The following is a 20,614-nucleotide window of genomic DNA, read 5'->3' on the forward strand; positions in this document are numbered from 1 at the left end:
TAGGATTGAGGTTCCAGTAAGGAATGGATAACTGACAGCTCACAAATCAACTCAGGCCCAATTTTTCTTGGCCTTCGGACACTTAATGAAATTGAAATAATTTTCAGTTTTCATTAAAATGAAAAGCAAACACCTCAGTACTGCATAGAATAATAAGCTATTTTTGTGGCTTTGGAGCAAAGTGTGGAAAACACATCTGTGACAAAGCCCAAGGCAAGATTTCTTGAATTGGGAAAAAGACTCAGCTGAGTGCTATCCGCATATGGTACCAAGTTGAATTTGAAATGGATAAACCAATCTTATGCATAAAAATCATCTTACCATGAAAAGGAGGGGAAATGCCTTTCTTATAACTAAACAAACAAAACTAAGCATGGGTAACAAAACAATGTAGTGTTTTCAAAATGTTTTGGGAAGTAACCCAAAGCAGTCCCATGTATTGCCCTCCTGGTGGGGGGCTGCCAGGAACTCATTGCCACATTGAGTCCTCTATGTTGGGACAGCTATTGGCAAGGCTGCTATGTGGTATTTCAAAGGCACTTTATCTTGTCTGTGGGTTTTCCATGAGGCATTAGGTTGCATCTTATGGACCTTTAATCTGATTTAGGAAAGCTCTTATGTTCTTAAGTTCTGTTCAAGATATGCTGGGCAAAAAGAGAACCTGTACAAGAGCCCAAATATTCCCCAATTTGCTCCAAAAGTTGTGTAATCAGGCAGGAGACACTTGTGAGTGCACCTATAAAATTCCAAAAGGTACTTGACATGAAGAAGAGCATAAACTGAAAAATGGAGCAGGACCAGCTGGTCTTAATGTGCAGTCCTATAATATGCTTTATATGATTCATACTTTCCAATTGTTTTATTTTTAAGAAAAGTAGGGGACTAGGCTGATTTCTTCTCCCTTGGCAGGATGCAAAATTGATTCCTAAGCCTGATAATTACCCAGCATTGCTTGAGAACTGTCTGCCTATCTCTCTTAGTGGAGATAATAAAATACCAACCTCTGCATAATAAGCCATTACTAAAGCATTTTATTTTATTTTATTTTATTTTATTTTATTTTATTTTATTTTATTTTATTGCAGAGGAGGAACATATTATAAAACACAAAACATATAGTGGTGTTTGTCACTGCAGAAAAGGCCTTTGATAGACTGGAATGCAAGTAAGCAGGGAATGCAATTTATCCTAAATAATATCTGGGTTATCTTTTAAACATAAATACCCAGGATGAACAGTACATTTTCAAATTGAAGCTTAAACTTCAAGCTAAAAACCCAAGGATAAAAGGACACTGTAAAAATTGGTGTGACCTCTTGGTGAACTGCTCTGCATGTGGAACACTGACTACAACTTTATATGATTTTGGACTCTCTTGTTGCTCACCAGAACCTGCAGTATGGTGATTGTAAAATACACATGCATACATATGTCAATATTACTTTAAATTGCGGGACATGTATTGTGTTAATCTGTGTGAATTTTGATTTTCTTACGAGTAAAGGAAGATGAAAAGCGGAGGGTGGGGGATTTTGACTTGTTCTTTCCCTTTTCTTAATGCATGGATTGAAATATTCTTTCCCTTCAAGTTCAGGGCAGGGCTTCCAATAGCTTGCAGTTAGTGACAATATGAAACAGTAATCCTAGCACAGCTGTTTTATTATGTTACGACTGGCTATTTTCCAGGACTTCTGAGAAATGGCAAACTTAATTTGCCAAAATGATAGAAATGGCAACCACATGCCCTAAATCTCTTGCTAGGTTACTTGGGCATGTTGCCACAGCGAATGCAATCACAATAGTTTTCACGGTGATCCGAATTTCAAATGAATCTCTTGGCAGCAGAAGTGTTTTGAGTAAGTGCCTCCAATACCGTGTAGTGTCCTCATTTGGAAGACTCTAGAATGCATATATTTTTTGTAATGAGCAGCTGCTGCCTTGGCTGGTCCAGGAACCTGGGCGATGCTGTGGTGTTCTCCACCTGCCTGTTTTAATTGCATTCTTATATTTGAGCAGAAGAAGGGAAAAGTCGTTGTGTGCAGTTGGCTTTGATTCAGTGCTTGTGGTTAATGATAAATTGCCATTTCCACTGGCAAATGAAGTTTATTTCCCCAATATTTTTTTTGCTTCAGGTATTGAAAACCCCCCTCAATCTGCCTGTTCTTCTCTCTCTCTCTCTCTCTCTCTCTCTCTCTCTCTCTCTCCATTTCTCCCCCTCCTCCAAGTGTGGGAAATGCAGATGTGGATTGCTCTAGCAATTTTAATTCAGCTTTTGGAGGCTGGAGATTTCCTTTAATAAGACCTCTAACAATCCCTGACAGGGAACTCCAGGGGGACAGTGCTGAAAAATGTTTGGCTCTAGAACCAGAGCTGAATGCTGGGATTGGAACTGAATATTGCAGGAGCTGAATTGTGGAAACTCTGGAGACTGGAGAGAGAAAACTGATTTAATTCAAACCAAAGCAGCTTCCAGATCTCATTTTGTGCTGACAAAGAGAGCCTACGACGGCCTTCCTCAACCAGGTGCCCTTCAGATGTTTTGGATGCTGCTGCATGATGCTAGGGCTGATGGCAGTTGTAGTTCAAAAAATCTGGAGAGCACCAGTTTGGAGAAGACTGGTTTATGAGAATGCCTCTCTCTTTGGCATAATTCCTCATATATCTGTGTGTACAGATGTACTGGATCAGTCCAGGACAAGGAAAGAGGACTTAGGGAAGGAAGTGGCAGAGCGCAAGCCACTCTATCACTTGATTGCAGTAAAGACTAGTCCCGTCCTCTCCTCTTTCCTGCAATCCACCATGCTGCCCCAATCTGCTCTAGAGAGTTGGTGTATTCTCCAAGACAGTCCAGGGGGTGGGGTGGAGGGCTGCGGGGGGCGGGGGTGGTGAGGAGAGGAGAGGAAGGGAGAGTTCTATTGCAGAAGTGGAAGTCTTCTTGTGTGACATTTGAGTTCACCTCTTACTTTAATTTTCAATCTTTTGTCTGCTTTGAGTATTATTGATTTCTTAGTCTTCCTTGGGGATAAGGTGGGGTAGAATATTAATAAATAAATGCCCTCTTGCTTAGAAGAGAATAATAGAATCATAGAATTATGTCGGTGTTACGAGTATGCATGTTACAGTGTCTGCATCATCTAAAAACAAAGTTCCTGCTTTAGAACTATTGCTTGCCTCTATATACACATTTAATTTTCTAGAACTCTGCTGACTTCCTGGGAAGCAAGCACCACTGAACTTAGTGGGACTTAACGTCTGAGTAGACAAGTATAGAATTTCACTGTTAAGCTAAAAAAAGGAAGATGTCAGCAATCATTTCTTTAACTGTCCTAGAATCTTAATATATAAGCATGAAAATGGTGGGAAAAATATGTCTGCCACTATTTACGCACCTCTTATGGTTTACATTAGAAGGCAAATTGTGCAAGTATGTTGTAACTAATTTCAAGATGAAGAGCTTTTGAGACTGTCCTCACAATGAGTCATCCAAGGGTAAGAAAAGGGTAGATTTTTCTTCCCTTTTCTTCCTTTTTCTTCTTATGAGTGCAGTGGGAAATTCTAACCTTAGCATTTAGTAATTGTGAATATTGAGTTTCTCTTTCTCTCTCTCTCTCTGTGTGTGTAGAGAGAGATTTCAGATTGCTATAGTAATATAATCATGTATATGCAGCATGAATTATCTGCCTATTGTTGCTGTTGGAGACAGTGCTGTACTAAATGACCGATGGAAACCTGGTTCTTTATGAGGATCAATGGGATGTTTTCTAAAAAAAAGAGAAATGAATAAAAATCTTTTTGAAAAAGCTCATAAATATGATTTGAACATACTCTTACCCCCTTGTGACATATGGTGACTCTTGAATCCACTGTGTTTATTACAATTTCTTCTTAACAATGTTTTACAGGATCAGATTTGCATGAACTGATACATCTCTTCAGGACCAGCGCTGCTGCCTGTTTCTGAATGATGACAGAACAGGATTTAGCTGAGGTGGTTCAAATTGCTGTTGAGGACTTGAATCCGGATCATCCAGGTATGCTGTTGGAGGGGACACACAGTGGGAGATGTAACACAGAGAGGAATAAATGCAAAGGCTGTTGGTTGCATGTATGTTTTATTATATGTCTTGTACAAATGAAGAATGATGATGAACTGATCTATAGAATCTCATGTTTCTTTGGGACTAAATAAAATAGTGCTTTAGTAGAGACAGGCTACCACACACCCAGAGTTTATGTGCTCTTCTTCCAGTCCCTACTTCCTGTGTCTCATATTGTACTGTGCCCTAAACATTTCTTATGATACTGAAGCATGGCAACTGAGACTGAGGTGCTGGCAGCCAACAGCAACAGAATGCATGTTAGGATACAACATGATTGAAGATGGTTGGCAAACCTGATGTAGACTGTGGCTTGGCCTATTTGGGAGCATGGATCTAGAGCTTATCTCAGTCTGAATCAACCATTGAAACACCCTCAGATAGGAGGTAGCTTCAGCTGTTAAAATAGGATTGGAGAAAGGAATTTCCTTGCATGTACTCAAGTGGCAACTTTGCATTCAAAGGCTGTATTTAATTTGTACTGGTTGTGCAGTGTCCTTTCTGGAAATTCTGAAAATAGCTTCTCTGTTTTTGTTTTGCAGTTGTGTTGGAAAATCATGATGTGACAGAGGAAGATGTAGACCCACCTATAAAGCGTCAACGGATCGAAATTAATTGCCAGGATCCCTCAATTAAGGTGCCTGTGGACATTTGTTGTTATTTACTACATGTTGTCAAGTACTGGATGGACAAGGGTAGGTTCTGTTACTGCAGGGATGGGGACTTTGTGGCCCTCCAGATGTTGTAGCATTCCATTTCCCATCAGTCCCAGCCATCATAACCAATGGTGATGGGAGTTGTAGTTAAGCAACATCTGGAGGTCCACAGGTTCCCCCATCTCTGTATTGTGGGCTAAAGACTTCTAAATTGTCTGCAGCTGCAGGTTTCTTGTTCTCCTTAAGAAAGACAGAGACAGAGGCTTCAGAAGCTAACCCAAGAATCTTGCCACAGCAGATTGACTCCATACTCCTAGTACTAGGTACTTGTTTATGGGGCTATTGGGCAGATAGTAGAGGTGGTTGCATCAAAAGCCCTTCAGGGGCTAAATTTTATTGTATGCCTAAGCTCCTTCTGTAGGGAAATTGCTTAATATTTTGTTAACTAGTTAATTTAAGCATTGTATTTTTCCCAAGCTGTTTTTTCTATCTTGAATAACTAACCTAACGGGCTAAATTTGCTTCTTCTGTGTAACTTTTAATTAAAGTCCACCAGGGGGCACAATAGAAATTTCTTTAAGTAAATCAAAACAAAGTGAAAATCAAAACAAAAATATTTCGTAATGTGGGGAAGGTTCTTCTTAATGCTGCTCTTTTGTTATTTCTTTAGGAACTTAATCACAGTAATTGCACAAAGGGTGTGTGTGTGTATGTATATTTACCAAACTTGCTTCAGAACCCAAAACTTTGGGAATTGATTACAAAATATTTATATCCCTCCTTTGTTTCCAAAAACAACCAAAGTGCCGCTTAGTTTAAAACCTATTGGAACATCAGATTAAAAATTACTTTGGTGGGAGGCGTAGGATAACAGATCAGATATCAAGCCCTAGGGCCTGCTAGAGCAATATAGATCTTACCTGAGATTGGGGTATCATTAAGAAAAAATATTTCCACAGCCTACTACAGTGGAAATGGCCTCACCACATGTCCCCACCACCTGTGTTTCTAGAAGTGGTGGACATGTGTTTTGCAAAGACCTAAGTGATCTGCTAGAGTTGAATGTTTTATGTTAAAATGAAAAGATTTCATTAATAATAATAGTAATAATAATTTTTATTTATACCCGGCCCTCCCCAGCCAAGACCGGGCTCAGGTCAGCTAACATCAGGTATAATAACAATTGATTCAAATACAACTTAAAATGCAGCCTCATTTCAGTGGACGCCCAGATCAAAACTGGGGGGAGAAAACATCAAATCTTCACCAAGGCCAACTATCCAGATTGGTCCTACGTGGGCCAGAAGAAAGCCAGGGAAGTCCCCAAATAGGGGTTCCATCACTGAAGGAAAAGGAAAGAGGGGGAGGGGAATCAGGCTGATTCCAAGCCAAAGGCCAGGTGGAACAACTCTGTCTTACAGGCCCTGCGGAAAGAAATCAGATCCCGCAGGGCCCTGGTTTCATGAGACAGACTGGAGCCAGTGTTGAAAAGGCCCTGGCCCTGGTTGAGGCTAATCTGACTTCCTTAGGGCCCAGGACCTCTAGAGTGTTGCTATTTATGGACCTTAAGGGCTCCGCGGGGCATACCAGGAGAGGCGGTCCCGTAGGTACGAGGGTCCTAGGCAGACATAGGTATTATGACCACTTTCTGGAAACCATTTGATGACTGCATATCCTCGGAGACACCCATATTAAGGGTAAAGTAATGGCATTGAAAACAAGGTTCTGGAGTTTGACCTCAAATTCAGAGCCTTCTAAACTGAGACTTGCAGGTAAGCCTCAATAATGCTGTGATATTCCATCAACTTTGCGGATGATCGTACTTAGTGACCAGGTGGCCTGATAGTGCTCCTTTAGTAAACGGGGCATTCAGATGAATATTGATGTGTGTATGTTCTTTGAAGATATATATATATATACCACTGTTTTATTTGGCTGCTTCTCTTCCCTAGTCGTTCCTGTATTCCATTAATCAGACAATATGCCTGCGATTGGATAGTATTGAAGCAAAGCTGCTAGCCCTGGAAGCTACTTGCAAATCACTGGAAGAGAAACTGGACCTTGTCATGAACAAGCAGCATAGCCCTATCCAAGTCCCCATGGTGGCAGGTTCCCCCCTTGGTGCTACACAGACATGCAACAAAGTGAGATGGTAAGACATTAATGTGTGAGGACAGCCTGTGCTGTCTCCAGGGCATCTGCTTGGCATGAACAAGCTGGGCAGCTTTCTGGATAACTGTCAGGAGCTTGGTATGCAGTTTAGAATGACAAATGAATTCCTCTCAGGGGCTATTGCACTGTCAGGTTCACAGTATTGCTTCCTGTGAGACAGAGACTGAACACGCCCCCTTACTTTGTGAATGACTTGGAAATGCTACCACATTTTGCCTTAGCTTTTGCCTGGGTGTAGGGTACATTACAGATGGAGTGGCTTGGCTTCTGTTTTAGCTTGGTGGCAGATCGCTCCTAGTCTATCCTGGGGCAATTGGCTGGGTTTTCATTTTTATCCTTTCAATGACGAATTCAGCATTCTGAGAATTTATTTATATAACATAAACACAAAGACTAGGGTGATATACAAAAATAAATACCAATAATAAAAGATTACAGTCAGTTAAGAACAGTTAATTAACTACATGCTGTGGTCCAGACATATTATGCATCAAAGGCCTGATGAAAAATATGGTTTCACAATTTGAGCATTTGCTTTTTAAAGCAAACTTCTAGCTCTTAGGGCTCGCTAATGCGTCTGTCAACATCCATGGCCTTTCAGATGTTGGACAACAGCTTGCATCATCCCTCACCAGGGCTGGAGGGACTTGGAGGACCAGATGTTCCCCATCCATAGTGTAATAACTAGCAATCTCTTGGAAGCCTGAGCAGGCAGTGGTTAGAAGGCATGACTTTGGGGCTCTGTATAGATTCTGGCTACTCCACACTAACTTTGTATAAATAGCACAATTGGATTTGCATAATTAATTTTGTCACAGAATTAAGCTTTCTTTGGTGCTGAATTTGGTATGTATTTTAGTGTGGTTCACAGCCCCTTTACCTTTAGTCTCATAGATAGTATGGTCCAGTCAGAGGGCAGGAAGCCAAAATGCATCAGACATATAAAATGAAGACATAATATGGGTTGAAGAGAGCATGCCTGCATCTAGAGAGCCAAATGTTCCCCACACCTGTTTTAAAGCAGCCAATGAATTTCTGTTATCATCCCTTTATTTGGAGGGTTTTCTGTAGTATAATACTTTTGATTCTTAGGGAGGTTCTTCCTAACCCATTCTGAACAATAACCACTTTTTTGCTTTACCTTTTGTACTTCACTTGCTTATACTTTCCTTTGCTTTTACTGTCTTAAATAGTTGCGTTTGAACAGTTACTTCTTTCATCACCTGGGTGTATTTTCTATCTGTATACGATATCTATATCTATATCTGTATCTATATATATCTTTAAAATTCATTGGCGAACTCTGCAAGTTTCTGAATATTTTTCTGGTATGTGATGCTAGAAAGTGATCTCAGTATTGCAGGTGCCCTGGATACTCACAGAAAGAAGCTGTTCTCTTCTGGCTTCATAATGACAGGCTTGCACATCAGCAGCACAGAACATCTTTTGTTGACATACAAATCCTTCCCTATCTGATTTGGCATCCATGTTTAGCCCTAATCCTTTACTGGATGGCTTCTTCTTTGGTTTCTTTCCAACTCACGCTCCTCTCATGCCCAGTTTTTTTTATAACATTTCATTCCTTACAGATACTTGCAGATATACTCAGTGGAATCTATTTATTTCATGAATGTACAATTCATAGCTTTGCTACTTTTTAATGCACATGTTAAAATGATACTGGACTTTTTACAGTGCTGATCATCTCAGCCATCTCAGTCTATGATTCCATACCCCAAGTATTATATAAACATAATGCTAGTAACCATGTACCCCTCTGTGGAAGGATTATTGGGAGTGAATCCCAGCATTCCCCTGCATTGGCAGCAAGACTAGCGTGTGCTGCGTTGTGGTCAAGCTGCTGCTGTGCCATAAACTTCAGTTTGTCTCTGTCTGCTTACCCTCCTATAGAAAAAGATCTTTCCAAATATTTTGGATGTTTGTCAGGATGGTTTCACCCAAATCTAAGAAAGTCTGCTTGCGTCCCTATTGGAGCCAGTACTGTGAACTTTGGTGTGCCTTCTTATCTTGCATGAAAAACAGAAATTAGGTTGCGTTGACCCAGTTCTTACATAATGCTAAGCCAAACCATGGCTTAGTGCAAATGTACAGGTTCTGAAGAGATCACAGGCTTCCATGCCCTGCTGCTGCATTGTGTGACCTAATCCATGGTTTGTGTAGTATGTAGTCCAAACACAGGCTTGTGGTTTGACTCATTTCAGACAAACTGCAAACTGTAACCAAGGGTTGTTCTTCGTTTACAGCTTGTGGTTTGCCTGGAGAAGATTAACCACGAGCCTGGGTTTGGATGACACACTAAACTAAACTATTGCTCAGCACATCAGCAGCAGATCTGGAGGAGGAACAAAGTGGCTGCAATCTCCTCTCCAGGGATATGCATGCTTGCACATTTGCGCTAAGCCATAGTTTGGGTTAGTGTTACAGGCAAACTGAGCCATTTCCTATCCATAATTTATTAGCAAGAAGCAGTTTTTAATGTGTTGTATTACCACTGGTGTGTATACCCTGTCTTGTATAATCTTTCCTCTTGCGTTGGCCTTTTTGCTGAAAATGCACTATGAAGGAGATTTCTTGAGGCGAATAACTTGGTTAGGAACCCAATAATGCATGTCCAGCGAATGTCACTCTCCACCAGCTTTTACTAATTAGACTATCTGACAGATTTAGCATGTGCCCCGAGGCTGTGCTTTGCCTTCTGAAGACTTGGGGGCCTTTGATAGGCATTCTGATGGAGCTTCACAATTAATCTCTCACCTGGGGAAGTACTTTTATTGAAAATGTTTTCTTCCCAGGTGGAAAGAACACAGTTTTGTTAGTTGAGATATATGTTATATAGTGATGATATATGGTCTTGCTCTGCTTTCCATTGCCATTAAATGCCAGCGAAATGAGCCTTGCTGTTTTATGGGCTCATCATAAATATCAGCTTCCATAAAAGAAAGTAGAAATTTATGCTCTTCAAGACAGAAGCGGTGCTGTAGGTAGGGAAAGAGCAGGAGAGAGTTGTTATCACTTGCCTTATCTTTAAGAGTCTTTAATTAGATTTGTATGCTTTACTAAATTACTTTTTGCTTTGGGCTTAAAGGAAAACTGGTTCGGGATTTCCCCTTCTAAGAAGCATTTTTCTTTCTAGGTAGCAACCACATTTCTTTTGTTATCTATATTAATGAAATATGAGTGAGAGGTGTAGCATAGAACCTCCTCCAGCCCCTTCCAACCTGGTGACTTTGACTGCAGGTTAAAAAAAAAAAGTTGTGCTGTCCCCAGGGTAAAAGAAAAGCAATGAAGACATTTACTTCCTCTGTTCACCATAGAGGTGATGGAAAGACTCGTGAAAATGATAACTGCAGTCCCATGAGTTGGTGTGTATATGGGAGTTGATGTGGGAGCCATTGTTCTTTTCAGTCACTTTGATGGTGAGGGTGAATTCACTTGGGCATCTTCGGATCAGAACCTAGGACTGATAATGTTTAGCATAAGTTTAGAACCTGCAGTTCAATTCTCGGTCTCAGTTTGATGGTTGCTGAAGCAGCACCAGAGCTCTGCTTTCCTGTAGTGTAGCCAAATGCCCAGCACCTAGCCCGAGTCTTGTTGCGACTTGCATCTAGCCTGAGCCTGGCCTGAGATCAGTTCTTGCTTCACAATAGTTATTTTTAGTAGAAACCTGTTGCGTTTGCCTTTTCTCTTTTTGTTCCCATCCTCTGCCTTGAGTGTCGACTGTAGTGAATACGTGCCAATTTCAGTAGGCTTTTTTTTTTCATTTAGGTGCTCAGCTTCTTTACCTGAGTGAGAGAGATCCCTACCTTCTCTGCTGCTTGCCATGATTATGGTGGTTAACGTTCCTCTCCCCCAATCTGTAACACAAACTTTGGGTGTTCTAGTGAGCAAAATGGTGTAGGACAGATGGTTTTAAGCCCAACAACCCTGTCTTGATTGAGTGCCCCAAAAAGCAAGCTTGCTCTTTCCCCCCTCAAAAATAAACACTTATACATGTTATGGTATTTTATTTCCAGTGCCTGGAAACTTTGTTGGAGTTATATGTCAGTTAACTGCTTACAGTGATGTGACATGCATTTTTCATAATCAAGACCTGAGCCTGTTTTACTGCTTTAGGCTGCTCTTTTTTATTACGGTACTTTTTTTTTAAAAAAGTGATACTGTTTAAGCATATTCCTTTTGGCATATTAATTTCCCAGTCAGCAGTCTCAATCTCTGGTGGCAGAGCCCTTTTTTAGATGCTGCAATCTAGAAATTTGTGATTCTCAGGTCATAGCATTGTTTAAATTTGCATGAACATCCCCTAGGCAGGATGAGACTGCTCACATGGATGAAAATGTATTATGTAAATTGTCCTTAGAATCATAGGGTTGGATCCAGTATTAGTTGTACTCGGAGTCTATCCATTGAAATTTACAAGCAGAACATGAACACAACAGCACTCCCCTTTTAGTTTTCCATAGCATCATGAATTTCAGCATTACACGGTCACTTTCCAAAAGGTTTCTACTACGTTATCTCATTGGTTGAGATTTAGTCAAGGATAGCTGATCTCCTCATTCCTTTCTGCCCCTTACTGAAAGAAAAAGTTGTCAGCAAAGCATGGCAGGAATTTGTTGGAGATTCTGTGCTTAGCGGTGTTTGTTGCCCAACAGATATCAGAGTAGTTGAAGTCCCAGATTGCTACTGACTATCTGAAACATGTGTAATTTGAGACAAGAAAGCGTCATTGACATCCTTACCTTGGCTTTGCAAATTATTGTAGAATGCGGCTACAATGTTGTTTTATTTCTATTACCATTTATTTTACCCAAATGGGATACCTTGTTCACTCTCTTGAATTTCTGAGAAGGCATACACATTTGACATTTAATGTTACTTCCTCTCCTTTTCTTTTGCATCTATAGTTTATTTATTTATTGACCAACATGAGTCATCCCCATCAAGTCTGTTATTCCTATCAAAAAATACTTACTGTCCTGAAGTAGTAGTTGCTGCTCATCTTGTTTTCCATACCTGTTAGTGTATAGACACAGAAAGCACTGAATATTCTGCTCCGAGTTTCCCTTACTACGGTATCTTAGTGTTGAGTTTGGCACCTACAGTACCTCCTGGTTTTTGCTGTAGCGTCATAGTCCTTGTCTTTAGTGAACTTACCGTCAGGCTGTTTTCTCTTTCCCTATAGGATTTAGTTTAAAGTCCTCTTGATCAGATTCATCATGCTTCTGCCAATCATCTTCATGAGATGCTGCCCATCTCCTGACAAGTAGGAACATATAGACTGTGGTCCCAGAAACTGAACCTCTCTTATTGACATTTTCTTTGTGGGTGGTCATTTGCCTGAAGTACTCTTCTCTGTCTTTGTAGTCCTCTACCTTTTGCAAGAAGAATGGATGAGCACAAGGTCTGAGCTCAACCTTCTCAGTTCTTCCTCAGAATCTGTTGGGCATAAGGGTGTTTCCTGTATATCTGGGTATGTCTGTTGTAGCAAAACCAGCAAAGAACCTGAGACAAAGCAAGAGCCCAAGAGCCCAAGAAAGAAAGGATAATGATACAATAATTACGTTGATACTTAAAGTGCCAAAGGGCATTGATTTTTATTCCACTGTCCACTCCATCTTTCTGTGCCAACTTGGTGTTACAGTGTGCTGGCTTTAGAAGAACAATTTAATTTACACATCCCAGCTTTTCATTCCTTTTGGATTGTGATATAGAATGTCTGAGTCTTCTGATGCTGCACTTTGCAGTAGAATTTCCTTCCTTTTCAAAATTTTGATTGAGTAATTCTAGACTGTAGAAGCCCCTGCCTGAGAAATGCCCATCCTTTCCTGTATAGTGACAAGGGGCCCATGTGTTTCAAGGTTTTGTGTAGAAAATAAGTGGTGAATGAGTGGAATTGAAAGGGATCCATGTCAAGTTTTCCCTGCCTTATTGATCAGAAAGTGAGAAGGTGTTACACACAGAGAGACTATCTCCGCTCTCATGCACATTCTTTTAAAAAACAGTCACTTAATGGCCCATAACTAAGGAGAGTTGTAATAATGATTAAATAAATAGGTGGGAAATAAATATGTAGCTTTTAGTCTTATCTACCAAGCCAGGCCTGTGGCCTTCTAATACTATGTGGATGTTTTTATGTGCTCTATTTATTTTTGTTGCTAAATTAATATACTAGAGAGGGAGCTGTTTTCAGATTTGTGTTTTACCATGGAGCTTTAAATCAGCCAAGAACTGTGTACTTTTTTTCTCTGGGAAAGAGAGGAAGAGAGAGGTGTGTATCAATGAGAAATATGACTACTATGTTCATCTGCGGCAAAAACAAAGAGTTTTACGGCACCTGAGAGACTTAATTTGTTGGTTGTGAGCTGAGCTTTTGCGGGCATATGCCTGCATCATTGGATGAAGTGCATGTTTTAAATATTTTAATATATTTGGAGTATTCCTAGCCTCACTTAGCTTTCTTCAGCTCTGTTCATCTTTTCATCCTGCCTGTTCCCGACATGCATTATCTGGCCTTGGGCCGCAGTCTCTTTAATTTCCTAAACGTCTGGCTCCAGAATTATCTTATCCTTCAAGGAAATATGCTGACCACAGCTTCCAACATGATAATTGACAGCCATGTTTTCTTTTTACTGCAGTATGACATCAGATTTCATCATATTGTAACCATCATGATTCTGTTAATGTGCTAGAAAATGTGCAGGGGCACACAGAATCAAAGCTCTGATATTCCAGGTCCAGTGTGTTGGTCATGATCCATCCAGGTGGCACCAGTAGTTCTGCTTGCCCAGCAAGCTTTTATTTCTAGAAGCTTTTGCTCTGTAGTGTAGATTCTTTATCTGTTTTAAAAATGGGTCTAAACTACAAAACACTTAGGAAATGTTGACTTGACTTGTTGTGTGTCTTGGATTTGTTTTCAGCACAGCAGCAAAGGAATAGTTTCCTTTTCAGTTGCCAAATGTAACCAAGCATTTATCATGTGTGTTTCATAAAGGGAATCTGGTGACTGCCACTGTATGTAACCTTGGTATGTGTGCATTTTGTAGGTGTAGCTGTGAGATATGCAATGTGTCTTGTTCTCAGGATTCAGCAGATTTGGATGTGTTAGGTTTTGATTGATGGGATACATCTTGTGCCATATCTCTGGTATGCCAGCTGGAACGGTTTATTGGCTGGTGTACTGGTATAATTCAATAATGCAGAGCGAGGGAAGTTGCTGTGTATATTGCCCTTAGGAAAGTAATGTGCAAATATGAACAAGAATATATAGACTCAATAAATAAAATAAATGAAAGTTTAGAATCCTAAGGAGAAAGTAATTAAGTTATACATATATACATTTGCATCAACACCAATACATTAGCTAGGCTATCTTCTGGCTGTCAGCAGCAAAGCTTGGTGCGTGTCCTTCCCCCCCTTTTCTTTATATTTGAATCGTAAAGATGTTCATTGATTTCAATAAACTATCCCACAGGCTTGGCCATGTGGTTTAAAATAGGAAAATGTGTTGTAGTTTTAATCACAAAACTTTGATGGCTTAGTCTCTGGGGTGTGCGCTAATCCTCCTTTTCCAGCACTTAAGAGTAGCAGATGTGATAATTCATTGGATATTGTATTCAGCACTCAAAAATTTGGTTTACATATGAATTCTCTTCCTTTTACCCTTTTACCATTCTTCCTCACTCTAGAGCCCCAAGCATGCAGATACAGGTTCTCTTCAACATTCAGGATAGGAGCTTGTTCCCATCCTTGCTGAATCAATGTACTTGAAAATTCTTTGGATGTCTGTCTGCTGCAATTTCTCATAATTCTAACCATTACTATTAGGACTAGCTGATGGTCAATTGATGACTGAGTGAGTAACAACTTAATTTATATAACACATAGACATTGCAAAATGCTTTACAGTTAACCTTATTGCAAGCATCCTTGCTCCATTATTAAGCATGCAAAAGGTCACTGGTTGAGTTATTGGCATCTGCACGTAGAGTTGGGAAGGTTGCTTCCAGTTGTCACTGAAGTCATTTCTGAGCTAAATCCGTTATGGTTTGACTCTGTAAAAGGCAGCTTCCTGTCTCCTACAAGTACAATGGCTTGGGAAATCACTTTTCTTCCCATTTTATCTATGGAGTCTGAGAGTGACCTGCCAAAGACTGTGCTCCAGATTCATGGGCTCAAGGGAGTGTCCCCTGAGAGAAGACTGTAAGCCTCAGTCAAGAGGAGAGTTGCCCCCTTAAATTGGTTCAGCACTTGTTCTGTCTGAAGTCTCACATTCTTCCATTCTTGCACTTAAGGTGAAGGAGCCAAGGATTCAATAGTTTGGTGCTGACATATTACAAGCCCTGGAAAAACATAGCCCTTTCCAATATGAGCACTGGTGTTGAGTTTCACAAGGTCAGTTTATAGAATTAAGAATTAAAGCCAATGCTGCTTATGGGACTGATAGTGGAGTCCAATCATTCATGCGAACACATTGCAGAATTACATTTGTCAAACCTTCTTGGACTGACCGAGATCTGAACTGCATTTACTTCATGTTTTCTAAGCCAGCTGCTATTGTTTTCTAATAAGCCATTTATTTTAGGATTGTTGAAGGCTTCATGTAACAAGTCGAGTGCTTCAAGCAACTGATAGATAAATAGTAAGATCAAATGCAACTTGCCAGGTTTTTTTTATACATGGCTTGGGGGGGCGGACTAAAGGGATTGTATCTGAATTTTTAATCACGTATCTTAAGGCAAAGAACAATAACAAGCTTCATGTTGCAAACGATTACTGTAAAAAGATCTTGTAAAATCTTAACATCTCTGCAAGCCAGAAAACTTTATAAAAGATTTCAAAGAAGAACGTAAATTAACAAGGTGATAACTATAACCAGAAAAGAAGAAATATGAAAGCAACAAAACCAGAGATGTTTGAGTTCTGATGTTCCTTTAGAAGGATTGTGATCCATCCTGAACAGTCAGGAATAGCAAATAGTAAGGTGGAAGCAGAATTGATCTAGCTTTCATAAATCAGGAGAATTGGTTTTCAATTTGTGTGATTATCAAACTGTAATCCTATACACTTTCCCAGTAGTGATGTATGGAAGTGAGAGCTGGACCATAAAGAAGGCTGATCGCTGAAGAATTGATGCTTTTGAATTATGGTGCTGGAGGAGACTCTTGAGAGTCCCATGGACTGCAAGAAGATCAAACCTATCCATTCTTAAGGAAATCAGCCTTGAGTGCTCACTGGAAGGACAGATCCTGAAGCTGAGACTCCAATACTTTGGCCACCTCATGAGAAGAGAAGACTCCCTGGAAAAGACCTTGATGTTGGGAAAGATGGAGGGCACAAGGAGAAGGGGACGACAGAGGACGAGATGGTTGGATAGTGTTCTGGAAGCTACCAGCATGAGTTTGACTAAACTGCAGGAGGCAGTGGAAGACAGAAGTGCCTGGCGTGCTCTGGTCCATGGGGTCATGAAGAGTCGGACACGACTAAACAACATCAAATCCTATACACATTCCTGTGGAAGGACTGATTGCCACATTATACGCCTTATGAGGGAATTTGTGTATGGGGTGTGTGTGTTTGAGCTCCCTTCTGTCTATTTTGAGGTCCCAAAGAATGGAGCAGATGTTCACTAATTCAGGTTAAGGGGGTTGAAGACTGTTTCTAGAGAGGAGATGGTATCTCTCTTTGCAAAGCATGCAGTGCATTGCCATAGGTTGTGCACATGTTTATAGAAGTGTGACTTTTTGCAGTATATATATATATATGAGCAAGGAGGTCTAATCTCTGTTAAGTTGTCATCTCCTTTGTTTTAAAGAGATCTAACACTTTAGCCACTGACTCATGCTGGCTTCCATTTGCTGTGCCCTTTAAAACAAAACACACCATTTTAGGGTACTTAGCAGCTTCACCACATGTTTTATTTTGGGGTATGATCTAGAAAGCCATATTATTCTTATGGAACTTGCATCCATATCAGTGAGGTCCATAGTGCAAAGTACAAGTGAAGATACCAGAAACCATCATTTTGGAATTGACCTCTATGCTGGTAATTCTGGATATCTTAGTAAATGTTTGAAAGCATTGTTCTCAAATTCAGTGAGTTGGATGAGATTTTTCTTGGTTTAGTTAATAGTAAACAGAAGGGGGCAGAAAAGTATTATATATAAAGCTGAACCTTTGGCACTTATGAGCTCAAAATACTTGGCATGTATAATTTTTGCATATAGGGATCAGGTTGAAAATGCAAGCTTTAAAAGCCACCTTGTAGTAAGTTGGGGTGCATGACAGTAGGGGTGTCTTTAAGAATAAGACTGAGGAGAGCCTGTATGTAAATTGTGACTGGAAAGGATGGATGTGGAGTGTTACCTGCATGTGTGCGTGCACACACACACGTATACCCCCACAGAGTGCTAAATAAGTGGCAAGTTGCTTTGGGTTGCCCTGAGCACTATAAATCAACTAACAAATGTTAAAAACGAAGAAATAAAAAAGCTGACTTACCTCAACATGGACATTATCCAGGTTTATTTCTCTTCTTTACCAGCTTCATAGCCTGTATTAAAAGCTGGGGCCAAAGGGTTATTTAGAGACCTTTACATTTAGGGATGTAAATTTCATTATCAAAGCTTTTTGGCCATGTTTAAAAATAACAGCTCATAACAGGGAATGTATGAGCAAGTTCTTTTTTTCTTAAACCGATGTCTACGTATTGTAAAACAGCAGCGAGCTTCTCTTTCCCAGTCTTGGGATCTGTGAGTCATAGAAGCATCAGCCGGACAATTGCTCCATAAATGAACCTTTTGCAATTGAATGCAGCATTTTTTTCATGAATGGTTACAGTGGGCAATGCCTCTGTGTTAAATGGCCTCCCCCAGAGGAAAACAAACCGCAACAGACTTTATTTAAACAGGCTTTCCGTATTGGTTGGTGAAGTTGGACTTGAAACCATTAAATCATCCCTATGTGCTTGTCTGCCCATTCAAAGGGACTCTTTGTAGAGCTAGGGCTGAGGGGATAAACCCCAGCATAAATGTCTTCTGTAGCTTAGAGAAAGCCACAGTTTTTTGTGCATATCGGAACTGAAAGGTGCTTTTTTAGAAACATACTCGGAATGTTTTTGCTGTTTTAATAAATGCTGCTTTTTTGCCTGTTCGTTTTGCAAATTGACCACAACTTCATAAATCTTTCAAGTTCATGAGTCACATTGGGAGGATGGCTGGTATGTTTTGGCTTCTGACCATGAAGTGACTTTAATAATCACATAGGCTATCATTATAATGTCTGCCTTGTTGTGATGCTCCGGATACTTGGGATCCAAAGTGAAGTTTCAAGGTGTGAAATTAAGAGCTGCATTTGGCAAGCACAAACACTGTTTGCCCCGCCTATTCAATCAGCTGCAACCAGGGAGACCAGTCATGTTAATGAAATCAAGCACTGTGAAGGTTTTTCCAGTGCAGTTGTCCTTCCACCATGACTTGTGCTGCCACAAAGGACCCCCTCATTTGTGTGGGGCTTGTATACTTGTGATCCTTTAGAAGGCAATTGTCTCCCTTGGCTTCAGTGTCCCACATCCATAGCCTGGGGATATCTGAAGCATTGCCTCTTTTCTCTGTCCTGTTGCAGCTTGAGGGCCATGGCCACATAATCTTAATAGATGTGCAACCCCCCGCACCCCATGTTGGAACATGAAAAGGACCTGCCTCTTAGGGCTGGTCTCTATATGCAACAGAATGAAGTAGTAGAGAAGATTGTGTCTCTTCAGAATGCAGGTGTGTGGGGGAAATCTGCCTATAAGTAGAAAGCTAGCTCTTCAGGGAGAGGGCAAGTGTAGAATCTTTTTCTCCTGAGGTGCTTAAAAGGTAAAGGTAAAGGGACCCCTGACCATTAGGTCCAGTTGTGGCCGACTCTAGGGTTGCGGCGCTCATCTTGCTTTATTGGCTGAGGGAGCTGGCGTACATCTGTGGCCAGCATGACTAAGCCGCTTCTGGCGAAGCAGAGTAGCGCATGGAAACGCCGTTTACCTTCCCGCCGGAGCAGTACCTATTTATCTACTTGCACTTTAACATGCTTTCAGACTGCTAGGTTGGCAGGAGCAGGGACCAAGCAACGGGAGCTTACCCCGTCACGGGGATTCGAACCGCTGACCTTCTGATCGGCAAGTCCTAAGCTCTGTGGTTTAACCCGCAGTGCCACCCGTGTCCCCCTGAGGTGCTTAGCATCTTGCTAATGGGTGTCTTTGGTTTGTTTTTACTTGTTTATTAATGCAAGCTGTCAGAAATGGTATTGATTGAAAACTGTGTGGGCAGGTCATAAGAGCCCTGCTGCATCAGACGAAAGGTCTGCATGTGGCTCTTTTACACCTTTGCCGCGGCTCCGGGGAGGATTACTAGCGAGGGGAGGAGGCGCATTGTGCGCCCCGACACTCCCCACTGTGGCGGGCGCTGTACTGGCTGTGACGTCGCATGGGGGCAGTGCGTGCGTTAGTCACGCACCATCCCGACGTCACCTTCCCGCCTGCCCGCTACATTGAAAGGGGGCATGTACGCTGGTCACTGTTTTGAAGGGGAGTGAAGAACACACACACAGAAAAAGGTAACTTGTTAATTTAACGTTTATTTCTATGAGGAGGAGTAATTCTGAGGGGTCAAACAAAGAAATAATTAAAAAAGTGACAAAAAAGTTATTTTTATAATGACGAGTTTTGCGGCTCCCAGTTTTTTTTTCTTCGGAAATGGGTCCAAGTGGCTCTTTTTGTCTTAAAGTTTGCAGACCCCTGGTCTAGCCTAATATCCTGATTCCCTTAATGGCCAGTCAGATTCCTCTGAGAAGCCCAAAGATGGACATGAAGGCTGTAGCTCTCTTCTGCTGTTGCTACTGCTACTCCCCACAAGTGGCATCTTTTCATATATTTACATATATGTCAGGACATGGAATAAAAATATAATAAAATAAATCCCCAGCTCTTGTGCTACCATCTCATTCTGATGCTAATGTCGGCTAGAACTGTGGTCAGTATCGGAGCAAACAAAGCTGGTACTCTACAAGCCTAGCAAAAACAGTTGGCTCAAATTATATTATCTAGTATTGCATACAGATATGGGCACTGACAACTGGTGCAGACACTGAGAAGCAATATAGCAGGCCAATTAATTTGTGAGCATAGTGTAAGTAATGAAACAGTTTCACTGGTCACCCTTAAAAGTGTGTGTTTGTGTATACAGTCTTGAAAATAGAGACAATGCATGTACTTTTGTAACCCAAGAAATAAAAACAACAGTAAAAAAGGAAAACAGACTGTACTTGTAACTGTGTTTAAGGAAAGGCGTGTATCCACTGTACTGCATTTTTGATGTGAGTGCATCTAGGATTGTGTTTATAAAGAATGAACAAAGAATACATTTCAAGCCAGGTCCTGGAAATCTCGCTGCCCCTCCTTCATCTCTTTCACCCGGCAAAGTATTTCTATAAATAGCCCATTGATCTGAGCTGTGAGAGGAATCAGCTCCTTGCCCAAAGTGTTCCTGTGTGAGTTTCCCCATAACACCAGTCTGACCCAACTCCTTTGATCATTTACCTTGAGGGAGGTGAAATGTCAGTTGGTTCCTTCTGGTTTCCTTCTGGTTTCCTTCTGCCCCACCCAATTCCTTCTCTTCCAGAGTAATGCAGTCTGGA

At 40.9% G+C, this 20,614-nt stretch overlaps 1 protein-coding gene across 3 annotated transcripts in view; it reads left to right on the top strand.

The window, feature by feature from the left end:
- The window catches only part of BANP (BTG3 associated nuclear protein), a 149,637-nt gene that overhangs the window by 9,466 nt on the left and 119,557 nt on the right, over nt 1-20,614 (top strand). For 2 of the 3 annotated variants that reach the window (XM_081017827.1, XM_081017826.1), the window contains exons 2-4: nt 3,903-4,031; nt 4,640-4,734; nt 6,706-6,905. In XM_081017827.1, coding sequence (XP_080873953.1) covers nt 3,962-4,031; nt 4,640-4,734; nt 6,706-6,905 — 365 coding nt within the window. In that variant the 5' untranslated portion in view covers nt 3,903-3,961. Of the gene's footprint in view, nt 1-3,902; nt 4,032-4,639; nt 4,735-6,705; nt 6,906-20,614 lie in introns of those variants that run through there. The other variant, XM_081017828.1, reaches the window with a different exon arrangement.

Source organism: Podarcis pityusensis, assembly GCF_964106645.2.
Source record: "Podarcis pityusensis genome assembly, chromosome: 8".
In the NCBI taxonomy this organism is placed as follows: domain Eukaryota; kingdom Metazoa; phylum Chordata; class Lepidosauria; order Squamata; family Lacertidae; genus Podarcis; species Podarcis pityusensis.